Source organism: Maylandia zebra, linkage group LG17, assembly GCF_041146795.1.
Source record: "Maylandia zebra isolate NMK-2024a linkage group LG17, Mzebra_GT3a, whole genome shotgun sequence".
Lineage (NCBI taxonomy): Eukaryota > Metazoa > Chordata > Actinopteri > Cichliformes > Cichlidae > Maylandia > Maylandia zebra.
The window spans coordinates 39,778,177-39,790,798 of NC_135183.1; the positions used below are offsets into that span (position 1 = coordinate 39,778,177).

Below are 12,622 nucleotides of genomic sequence, written 5' to 3' on the forward strand. Positions count from 1 at the left end.
AGTGAGTGTGTAGTCAGTGTGTAGTTAGTGTGTAGTTAGTGTGTAGTCAGTGTGTAGTTAGTGTGTAGTCAGTGTGTAGTTAGTGTGTAGTTAGTGTGTAGTTAGTGTGTAGTTAGTGTGTAGTGAGTGTGTAGTCAGTGTGTAGTTAGTGTGTAGTCAGTGTGTAGTTAGTGTGTAGTCAGTGTGTAGTTAGTGTGTAGTTAGTGTGTAGTCAGTGTGTAGTTAGTGTGTAGTCAGTGTGTAGTTATTGTGTAGTTAGTGTGTAGTCAGTGTGTAGTTAGTGTGTAGTCAGTGTGTAGTTAGTGTGTAGTTAGTGTGTAGTCAGTGTGTAGTTAGTGTGTAGTCAGTGTGTAGTTATTGTGTAGTTAGTGTGTAGTTAGTGTGTAGTGAGTGTGTAGTCAGTGTGTAGTTAGTGTGTAGTTAGTGTGTAGTCAGTGTGTAGTTAGTGTGTAGTTAGTGTGTAGTCAGTGTGTAGTTAGTGTGTAGTTAGTGTGTAGTTAGTGTGTAGTTAGTGTGTAGTGAGTGTGTAGTCAGTGTGTAGTTAGTGTGTAGTTAGTGTGTAGTCAGTGTGTAGTTAGTGTGTAGTTAGTGTGTAGTCAGTGTGTAGTTAGTGTGTAGTGAGTGTGTAGTCAGTGTGTAGTTAGTGTGTAGTTAGTGTGTAGTTAGTGTGTAGTGAGTGTGTAGTCAGTGTGTAGTTAGTGTGTAGTTAGTGTGTAGTGAGTGTGTAGTCAGTGTGTAGTTAGTGTGTAGTTAGTGTGTAGTCAGTGTGTAGTTAGTGTGTAGTGAGTGTGTAGTCAGTGTGTAGTTAGTGTGTAGTTAGTGTGTAGTCAGTGTGTAGTTAGTGTGTAGTTAGTGTGTAGTGAGTGTGTAGTCAGTGTGTAGTTAGTGTGTAGTTAGTGTGTAGTCAGTGTGTAGTTAGTGTGTAGTCAGTGTGTAGTGAGTGTGTAGTTAGTGTGTAGTTATTGTGTAGTTAGTGTGTAGTTAGTGTGTAGTGAGTGTGTAGTCAGTGTGTAGTTGGTGTGTAGTCAGTGTGTAGTCAGTGTGTAGTTAGTGTGTAGTGAGTGTGTAGTTAGTGTGTAGTTAGTGTGTAGTTAGTGTGTAGTCAGTGTGTAGTTAGTGTGTAGTGAGTGTGTAGTTAGTGTGTAGTTAGTGTGTAGTCAGTGTGTAGTGAGTGTGTAGTGAGTGTGTAGTCAGTGTGTAGTTAGTGTGTAGTCAGTGTGTAGTTAGTGTGTAGTTAGTGTGTAGTTAGTGTGTAGTCAGTGTGTAGTTAGTGTGTAGTTAGTGTGTAGTCAGTGTGTAGTTAGTGTGTAGTGAGTGTGTAGTTAGTGTGTAGTTAGTGTGTAGTCAGTGTGTAGTGAGTGTGTAGTGAGTGTGTAGTCAGTGTGTAGTTAGTGTGTAGTCAGTGTGTAGTGAGTGTGTAGTCAGTGTGTAGTTAGTGTGTAGTCAGTGTGTAGTTAGTGTGTAGTTAGTGTGTAGTCAGTGTGTAGTTAGTGTGTAGTGAGTGTGTAGTTAGTGTGTAGTTAGTGTGTAGTTAGTGTGTAGTCAGTGTGTAGTTAGTGTGTAGTGAGTGTGTAGTTAGTGTGTAGTTAGTGTGTAGTCAGTGTGTAGTGAGTGTGTAGTGAGTGTGTAGTCAGTGTGTAGTTAGTGTGTAGTCAGTGTGTAGTTAGTGTGTAGTCAGTGTGTAGTTGGTGTGTAGTCAGTGTGTAGTTGGTGTGTAGTCAGTGTGTAGTCAGTGTGTAGTGAGTGTGTAGTCAGTGTGTAGTTAGTGTGTAGTCAGTGTGTAGTTAGTGTGTAGTCAGTGTGTAGTTAGTGTGTAGTCAGTGTGTAGTTGGTGTGTAGTCAGTGTGTAGTCAGTGTGTAGTTAGTGTGTAGTGAGTGTGTAGTCAGTGTGTAGTTAGTGTGTAGTGAGTGTGTAGTTAGTGTGTAGTTAGTGTGTAGTCAGTGTGTAGTGAGTGTGTAGTGAGTGTGTAGTCAGTGTGTAGTTAGTGTGTAGTCAGTGTGTAGTTAGTGTGTAGTCAGTGTGTAGTTGGTGTGTAGTCAGTGTGTAGTCAGTGTGTAGTTAGTGTGTAGTTAGTGTGTAGTTAGTGTGTAGTCAGTGTGTAGTGAGTGTGTAGTGAGTGTGTAGTCAGTGTGTAGTTAGTGTGTAGTCAGTGTGTAGTTAGTGTGTAGTCAGTGTGTAGTTGGTGTGTAGTCAGTGTGTAGTCAGTGTGTAGTTAGTGTGTAGTGAGTGTGTAGTCAGTGTGTAGTTAGTGTGTAGTCAGTGTGTAGTCAGTGTGTAGTGAGTGTGTAGTCAGTGTGTAGTTAGTGTGTAGTCCAGAGGGTACTCTGTGTCATCCTGTCTCTCTGTTTTGGTTTGTAGCTGGTCATTTGCAGCAGAGCTTCTCTCCATGCTTTTAAGAGTGATATATCTGTTTGGCTCCACCCCGTCCGCCCACCCCACTCGCCGTGTGACCACGTGGGTCCTCGTCACTTGGCGAGTAACTTTGAGCTGGATAAAGAAAGCAGTACAAGCCCTTTACCTCCTGATGAAAACTGCCTGAGTCGAGCTCCTCGGCTGTACAGCTGACGTTGCTGTGCCCGAGGCAGATTCTCTGGTGATAACATCCCGAACACGTGTAGCTTTCCTCTCAGGTCCAGAACGTACTGGATTTCACTCTTTACAACAGATCCATGCTTTTGGAATATATGCAGGGTGTGGTCTTTGAAATGTTACTGACATGTTTCAATAATCTTCACAGTATTTTGTTGCCTCTTTTCTAACTTTTCCCGAAGATGTTGCTAGTGTGTAAGTTAAATGAAGCGCATGTCTATTTAAAATAATACTTAAAAAAAACAAAGTGTTTATTTGCAACAACAATAAAACAAGGTCATGAACTATTCACGTGTTGTTTCTGTCATGACTAATATATTCTGATTTCTCGTCACTCAAACAGAATAAATAAGCTGCAGCATTTATTCTGATGATGACCATAACACTCAATTTCTCACTTAATGTCTTTCCTCAGACTTGCGGCGAATGACAGCTGGTTTCATGGGCATGGCTGTGGCCATCATCCTGTTCGGCTGGGTCATTGGTTTGCTGGGCTGCTGCTGGGACCGAGGCCTCATGCAATATGTGGCCGGCCTCCTCTTCCTAATGGGAGGTGAGTCTCACACACACACACACACACACACACACACACACACACACACACACACACACACACACACACACACACACACACACACACACACACACACATGCCTGACGGGGGCAGCAAAGGCACCTGGACCTCTGACTCAAGGACCTATGCAGTTTTCTCTGCCTTTATGTTTGTTGAAATATTTTTATCATCATTCAAATGATTCAAAGTCTATATTTTCTTACACAAAATGAACCATGGCTACAAACCCTGGTGTTTTTCCCTCACTCCCACTTTGCTCTTGTTAAGGTTCAAAATATTGGGGATGGAGACAAGAGAAAAACCACAATAACAACACTGGTCCGGTCGGGTTGAGTCAAACGATGATTTAATGGTCACACACGTGGGAGATGGACACTGATGCAGACAGCCTCAAATCTCAAAGTGGTGGAGCATTGCTCAAACTCTTATAGCCTCTGGTTCTCCCATCTTATCATAAAAGCCTAAACATTCACATGCTTTCTCTCACACGGCGCCTAAGCTACGACCTTGGCTCCCTGTTTATCTGCTCCTGCTGAGATGGGGCAGAAAACTCCAGCATGTTCTGTTCTCTTCTACTCAGACAAATAAGGCGATGACTTTCTGCGAACAGTATTCCTTATAACTCAACAGTATAATGCATCATAAACAATATCATTCATTCACAATAAATCAGCAGTCTAATGCAATGCAAATCAGTTTAAATACTGCAATAATTATCACCTTCTTCTAATTCAGGAGAATAATGCCAACTTAAACTACATAATAATTCACAATCTTTATTTCGGGGTCTAACATGGCATAAAATAATATCATAATTTTACAATTCCCCCTGATGAGCTCATTATTCTAATGAGCTCACAAACACCCTGTAGCCCAGTGTGGCCGGGTTCATCTCTTCTCACTCCTGAGGTCCTTTGTCCCCCTGACGGGCAAACCATATGTAAGATGACCTCTGTGTTTGCGCAAGTCAGGTGCAAGACAAACTATTACTACAAGGATAGCAGGTCCAGATGACACTCCCCTGTTCTCCCACAGCTTTATTTGGTGTTCCCTTATACCATTCAGACGTAGACTAGAACCTCTGTCCGAAGAGCTCTTAACCTTTATTTTATTGCTGCAGCTACCAGTGTCGTCCAGTTGCGTGATCCTCTGTTCTTCTTACTTCAACCTCAGGGGTTAGACAACCCTTCAGTCGTGACACAGATCAGGGGATTATTCTGCCCCTATTTCAAACAACGATCTGTGTATCCTCGGGTCCTGTGTCTCCCGTGTATCCTCCAGAAAAGAACAGGAAGGCGTCCCCCTTTTGCCCAAGAGCCTCTCGAACCTCGTTGGTCTGGTGTTTCCGGATTTCCGTCAACCCCTTCATGGTTATTGCTGTATTTATGGGATTCATCCTTTTGAAGTGACTAGCTGGAGCCCAAACGCCATGACCCTTGGACCCAGTTGGTGTCTCGGCAGTCACTGTATCTGTCTCTGCTGCGAAGGACCCTCGTATCTCTGTGGCCTCGTCTGGTGTCTGTTCCTTTCTCTGTAAGAGACAGAAAACCAAAACACCCCCTTCCTAGCCCTAATAATCTAATGTTATTATCTACTGACCTTCTAGTGGATGGAAATAATGATAAATAAATAATGATTTATGCTTCTCACTGATTCTCTACAAAAGACCGTAAACTTCTCGGGCCACCATTAGCTTAAGCTTTACCATTCCTAAGTTATTAAAGACACAAATCAAGTTATAAAAATGTTCAAACAATCCTTGTTTGATGTTGAAACCCAACTCCCCCCCCCCCCCTTTTTTGACACATTGCAATGTGTCAAATCAACAGAACTAGAACATTAAAAGAAAAGGTGAGGCAGGCACCACGTTACCCAGAATATTAAGTTGATCTGCGTGCAATGTTCTGACTCAAGTATTTTTAATATTTTAATGAATATCGTCTAATTAACTGCCACTACTTATACCTAGCAAAAGACATAATTGAATAAAAATCACAAAGAATAACATGATCTTAGTGTTATGTAAGCGCGTGCAGCCCTCCATGCTCGAAGTCACTCCACACCATAGATCAGTCAGACCTCGCGCTGACTGTAGCTTTTGACCCTTATTAACTTGAGCGCAACTCTATAATGAGCAACAAACTGCCATATGTATATAAATTATCATGATTACCCCTGCAAAGAAAAATTAAATCAATATCCTAACACCTGTAAATAAAAGACTAATCAGAGGTTATAACAATCACAGGGACACAAATGTTAGAATACGGTCAAAAGCTTCTATAAATGCTCGTTGCATAAGTCTCATACAACAATAAAATGCTGATATTAAAACAACAGTAAAACACCCCCTTTTGTCCCATTCAACCTGACACATAAACGTTTATAGATGGCTCTCTTAAATTTGACATTCTCCTGATTTTTCTTCACTGACCACAGCAGGGGAAACTCTGCCATGATACAGCCATAAATGCAGCTCACCTGATTCATCACTGAGCTCCATCGTCACTGGGGTCTGACAGGGTGGCGCTGCATACTCTTCTCATCTAATGTGTCTATTTTCAACCTGTTTAGTCAGAGTGCTCAAACATGAGGCAGACTACGTCCACAACAAGTCAACACAGCCGTAAATGTGGCCAATTATCAATCTATTACCAATCAATAACAACAGATAGCTTTTATTTTATGAATGTTTTCAATCAACCACTCACCCAGAGGATCTTCAATCCCAGGAACTTCCTTCTTCTCATTTAATGAGTCTGTCCTCTTTCCAAGACCTGGTAACTGGTCTATCCAGAGCCACCTGATCTCAAAATATACTTACAACAAGCCAAACCACCCGGTGGTCACACCAACCCTTTTCCGCCCTAAAGATGTTCAACGGCTAAAGATGTTCAATGCCATCGTAGACTGGAGTGCCGAAAGAGACTTTAACGCCAACTGTTCCAACAATCCATTTTATATTGCTTCCTGGTCAGAGTTGCAAAACTCCACACCAGGGTTCAAATCGTTTTACTATTTTCATTAGTTCTTATTTTTTATTTTAGTTTCGACTCCAGATTTACAATAGTCATCAGTCCTGATGTTTGTACCAGGTGTAATCAATGTTTACCAAGTCTTTGCTAGTTTAGTCTAATTTATATTGTCCGAAAATCCTCAGTTTCAGGTTAATGTTGATTAGTGCCAGTTATAATTTTAGTTGTATTTTGCCAAAACTAAGTGTCACAAAATTCCAGTTTCAACACATCAGCCATGCTCCCCTGCTTATCCCTGGGTATTAAGACTATTAACTCCTGCTGCACTGCGTGTTCATAATTTTGGTCAATCGACAAACCTTTTGAAGGTGCTCGCACAATTATTTAGATGTTCCAATCCTGTTGTCTCGGGCTGCACCACGCTGCCTTATCTGGTGTTAGCTGTTTTCCGGTGATGTGGGTTGAATGGGGGAGCTCTTCAAGGTCAGCTAAGCTAACCTTCGTGTGTGAGCTTTTAAAGTGCATTTCAAGATTTGTGGGATTTTTGCTTTATAAATGTCCCTCATAACCCCCTGACGGCCCTCTAATTTATTTTAACACACCATAGTGTACATTTAGTGTTCACTTGTAGCTCTCATACTCTACTTACCACTCTTCTAAGTCCTGATGTTTGTTAAAGAGGACAACCGTACCTTTAAATAATATCACATGTGTGGGGTGGTGGTCTTACCAATTGTTTTTTCCCACCCTTTTTACATTTTATGAAAGCCAGAGAGATAGACCTGATATTTTCATTTGAAACATTTTGTTAAACTCAGAGTTTTATTTTATTATTTTTATTTATTTATTTTAAGCTTATTTAATTTCACGGAGAACATGCCTAACCTATTAATTTATACTGTAGTGCACGTCGGGACTTTATACTTATATTCATTTCACTTTTTCCTAGTAGACAACTCTTTAACAAGGGCATAGAGAATTCTTGACCGAATAGCGAGATTCAAACATAATTTTTCAAAAGGTAAGAGTCATGTGAGCCAGATAGGGGAGAGTGACACCCCAGGAGGAACAACACAAAGATTATCAAGATGCAGTGGCAGGTGTAATGGAGGAAAACACAGGGCCACAATCTGTCGTCCTATCTGGTTCAAAACTGATATGCAGGAGAATGTGGAATTTTGATTTTTGTTAAAAACAAATATGGATAAAATGCAAAAATATTTTCCAATAAAGTAAAACTGAGAGTCGCACTTATAACTGACTCCATGTCACCTGATTGTTTCTACAAGATCACATTTTTGCTAAGAGTTATTAGTGATCTCAATGTGCGAAAAGACTTCACCATATTTGGAGTTCAAACTCCTCTTGACTGAGAGACCTGGAACAAACATGTGAACAAAACCTGACTAGTACTAGTAATGAAGAGCTCTCTCCAAACGTCAAGAATAAAAGCCCCAATCAGATGGGATTATAACAGAATATGGTTCGCTCCGTTTGCCTGAAATAATTAGGAGTCACAGGCATTTCAGTTGTGGAATGGTTGGGTGCAACAGTAAACATATGTGAGATGTGGGAAGTGTTCCTTTGTGTCTCCAAATTAAATCACAGTACTTCCTCAGATATCATAAATGAGTTGACTTTTGTGTAATAGAAAGCCCAGTGCAATCACTTATTCCTAAACCAATGGTTTACAGCTAGTCAAGTGTCAGTGACTTCTAAGTTGGTCCCTGATCTACATTTTTGATATTGTTATATAAATAAGTTTTAATATCCTGCTTATAAAAATTTCAGTGGAACCTGTAAGTTTCTTACATAGCTCCTAAATCTTATTAGTTTCACAGTAGTGATCAATGAACTCCCCTTGTGCACTATGTAAAGTTTAAATGACTTGACTATCGTAGGGCATACACACAACAATGGTGCTACACACATTTTGCTATAAATCCAATTGATTTTAATTAGTTTTGTAAACACTTTTCTTATTTTGATTTTATTTCCGTTAGCACAAATGTTTTTCCACTTCTAGTTTTTGCTATTTCATTTGTATTCTTTAGTAATAATAATCCTGCTCTGCTCACTAGAATAAACATAATCAACGTGATCGACAGCTTACTGCGTATCAATTCACCATCTTATCAATTCATTTGCTTCATCCTTTTGTGGTTTATAACCTTATATTTTATTTCAACCTACTTTGTCTCTAAATATTTGAAGAATTTTTCAAGTTCGGGGTCAAATTTTAAGAATTTGACCATAAGTGAAAGTTATGGTGTTATCACCCCCTTTGGGGCTTACCTTTCCCAGTTTTGGTGATTTTCCTCCCCATTCTCTATTCTCTACAAGTACTCCTTTTCGGTGGCGAAAAACTTTTGGTGTGGTCAAGCGGGTGCTGTAAAAACAAAAGCTCAGGACAGAACAGTCACCAGTCATGTACTTCATTCAAAATTAGCATATATCAAACTTCATATTGATCCTCTGAGTGTAATGGTACATTTTAATTTAAACTTCTCAAAGCTAAACACAATATTTTACTTTATCTTACTCTCGTTCTTGTGCAGCACCACCCCTGTCGGTTCTATCTTACTTTTAAATTGCTGACTATTTCAAGATGTCACCCAAAAGGCGGGGACCAGTATTTATCATTACATTATCTCTATTTTGCGTGTGGCAAGTCTATCATTCCCTGTTATTTATAGGCCTCGGTAGAGGGTTTTTTCTTTTTTTTCTTTCTTTCCTCTATAAAAGTTACTTGACTCTTTACAGTGACCCACTATGATTAATACTAATAACATGTTCAGTCATAAGTGAATTCAAACCTTTTCTTCATTTTAGCATTTAACATTCCCAACCATTTTATAATGGTACCCTAATCGAAACACAGCTACTAAAACACAATTTTTTATGTAAGCATCAGTAACTCCAACTTGGCAACCCAAGGGTTAAATCCGCAGTTCACACTGCTGTGAAGCTACAGCCTCCCCCCTCAGTCTCTGTCAACCTTCTGCTCTTGCAAAAACAAAACAAAGCAAGACAAAACATCCACCCTTCTTTTACAGGCTGGGTGAACTGTCTGTGGACATTTACTAATCCTAAAGTCGGTACCGTCTTTGTCTCAGTACCAAGTCAGTTAAAGCTTTTAGTCGTCAGTCCATAACAGTCCAGTCACATGCATACATCCACACACATTCATACCAGATATTGCTGATAATGGATAACCTATTCGAGGCTCCTTCACCAGCAAGATGACGTCATCATTTTAAAGGAAACAATTCCTTATTTATTGCTTTTTCTTGGACTGGATTGACTCGCTGCAATCCTTTTAGGATCAGGACTTTTCATTCGACCAGTGTCCCATACAAGTGAATTTCTCCTCAGCCCATTATAATCATGGAGAAAAATACTTCGCGACTGTTTTCAGTAAGAATATTTTATAGCACTTTAAAATTCACTCTCTCAGGCCTGGATTAAGGAGCCGATTTGTTAAATCAGGAGCTCACAAAATACCAAAATATCACCACCGGTGGATCACACCTCTCAGATGTTCTTATCTCAGTGCACTGTAACGAAAGCAAACACAGACGTAACCAATTAAACACTCATATAATAACAGATACTGGGGCCCATTACAAACATGCCCAAGCATAAAACCATCCTTTTCTCTCTCAGAGAAAGAAAACAATCCAAACCTCACTGATAGAATCAACCTAGTATCAAACAAAACCCAAAGATCAACCAAAACTCCTTTTTGCACCAACAAAACATGTTGGATTTACTTGACTCAATAGTGGACACTAGTTACACACCAACTCTTTACTTTGGCAAAAACGTAAACAACTAAGTTGAATCAACACAACCTTTTCATAATCTCTTCGAAATAAAACTCACACCATTCATTCATCATTTTCGCTCTGTATCAGTGCTCCTTGTTAGACTGTGTGAAGCACAGTAAACAATTCAGTGGAGGCTTTGAGCCATAAACAGACATCACGCACCGACATTGTTTTCATTATCAAAGTGCTTCAGACCATGTCCTCTAAATCTACACAAATGCCCTCTGCGTGGCATGAAATACATTTAAGCAATAAATAATCAATCAGTTCTTGCTGTTGTAACCAACTCCGTATTTGGATGTTTGTGTGCAGCATTTGTTAGTAAAGCATTCTTCACTGCATCAGCGTGTGTGTGTGTGGATCACTTCTCAGTTCATTGAATCAACATTTTAATTTGTGTGTGTGTGTGTGTCATTTCTCCCTCAATCAACGAGTGCATATGTTCATATGTATGTTTCTTTTCACTCTGAGTCGGTGCATGTAGATGTGTGTGTTTGTGTGGGTGTTTGTGTTCATCACTTTCCTGTTGTAGTGTTCTGGGTAAACCACGGCCTGAAGCGTGCCCTGGGTCCTGCCCTCCTCCTTTTCAGTCTGTTTGCATCCATTGGTGCTGCTGCTCAGAGTTCTGTCCATACTGGTTCTGGCCCCAATTGAGGCAGTCCTTTTCTCCAGTGTCCAGCATCTTCTCCTTATTTCGCTCCTCCTTAACTTGACCCTTTTGCTTCGGTCTTCCTTCAGGGTTTTGATACGCAGCTCAATTGTCTGGATGTCCGTTTGTTGCTTGCAGAAGTGCGACTGCTGTCCGTTTGTTTGCAGGTGGAACGGCTGACATCCAGAAGGTGTATAGGAGAGTCTGCAGCTTCCACCTCCCCAGTGGAAGACCTCAATCTTTGTTCTGTTAGTTTAACACAGGCCTCAAGGCTCTCTGGGATCCCTGCTTGCACTTTCAAGCCCACGGCTCAGGTCGTAGTCGTGGTCCCATTCCAGGGGAATGGAGTCCATGGTTGTTTGGGTGTCTCGGCCCGAGCGTTCAGTCCGGAGCTGGGCAGCCCAGGACGCTGAGCGATCGGAGGACGGCAGAGGCGACAGGAAGCCATCCCCCTAACGTTTGCTCCATAGCAGACCGGACAAATCACACTGCTCATCTAGCTCCAGGATGCTCCGGCCTGATTTCAAGTCCGGTGTCTTGGACTCCAAGCCTGATGGGTTCGATTTTCAGCTAGCTCCTCCTGGGCCATGCTCAGTTTCTGCTCTAATGCCTCGAGGTCTTATTGAGGGCAGAAACCTCAGAGTCTTTTCCGTAGAAATCAGATTAAAGTCCATTGATGTTTCCCTTGGACCTTCTGTGGTTCTGCTGTTCGGCTCTTCCCAGAGGTCAGCTCCTGTCTGAGCCCCGACCCCTGTGCCTTCAGCTTATTTTCTCCTGGTGTTTTTCTCCATTCTGAGGTGCCTCCTGTCCTCAGTTTTCCTTTGTCTGTGGCACGCCCTGTTTTGCTGCCCGATCATCAGTGTTGGTCCGTCACTGTCCTGCACAGTTTTAATGCAGAGTTGTTAAGGTCAGCATTGTTTTGCTCGGCCTCACTTTTCCTCCGGGCTTAATGGGCGTGTCGTCACAGCTCTGTCCGCTGAAGCTGTCTTTTTCCATATGGCAAGAATGTGAAGAGTGTGTGAGAGGGGTGTGTCCGATCAGGCACTGCCTGCTGTGGATTGAGTGCAGGTCAAGGTGTTCGGAGCGGATGGTGCGCTCAGCTGCTCGCATAACCCTCTGTAGAGCTCGTCTGTCCGGCATGTTGCTGTTCCCGAACCAGACAGTGATACAGCTGCTCAGTATGCTCTCGATAGTTCCTCTATAGCAGGTGGTCAAAGTCATTGGTGGGAGCCGGACCTTTCTCAATCTTCTCATTTAAGAAGAGAGACTGACAGAAATCTCCCCGTGTAGTGAAACGGGCCTTGGATTTAACACTCTCCATCTCCGCAGCCTGATATCGTTTTCCTGCAGCACTGTTGACATTTTCAAGCTGTTGTTATAGGTCCAGCTGCTGTAGCATTTGGTCAGGGTCACTTCAAAGATGGTGGAGGAGTGAGCAACGATGGTGGAGGGGAGAGCAGGCGTCCAGGTCAGCCTCGGCTTCCCTACCTGTAATCAAACATAAAGAGAAAAAAAAAAACAAAAAAAACAAAACAAAAACAAAACAAAACAAAACTAATGATGTTGTATTGGCTATATCAGTCAGAGAGGGGAGAAACACCGGGGCCAGGCCCTGTGTCAGCCTTCACTCCCCCTTTTTTTTTTTTTCTCTCCATATAATCCTCTCATAACCCACCAAGCTGACAGGACGACACAGGTACATTTTAAAATTCTTAAGATTGTATTTAAAGTTCAAAATGGAATTTTCTTTCATTCAGTAATCACCTATATTTATCAATCGGCAGAAAACTTGTCACAATTTGACTTTTCTAACCACTAAATTTGTCATATCTTCACTGGTTTGTCAGACCAGTGTTTTTTTTTTTTTTTTTTGAAGTTAAGATGTTGTCCTGCAACCCAGAGAGTTTATTCGTTAGTAGTGGATAAACTTTATTGTGTAACGGCGGGTGTATGTTAAGCTTCACTGCTTTAAACTTGCTGGAAAATCTTCACATGTTCATGGGT

At 41.4% G+C, this 12,622-nt stretch overlaps 1 protein-coding gene across 1 annotated transcript in view; it reads left to right on the forward strand.

Moving 5' to 3' along the window:
* Positions 1 to 12,622, forward strand: part of tmem178bb (transmembrane protein 178Bb) — an 84,740-nt gene that overhangs the window by 62,463 nt on the left and 9,655 nt on the right. Inside the window, exon 4 of the mRNA XM_076875749.1 lies at positions 3,006 to 3,143. Coding sequence (XP_076731864.1) covers positions 3,006 to 3,143 — 138 coding nt within the window. The remainder of the gene's footprint in view (positions 1 to 3,005; positions 3,144 to 12,622) is intronic.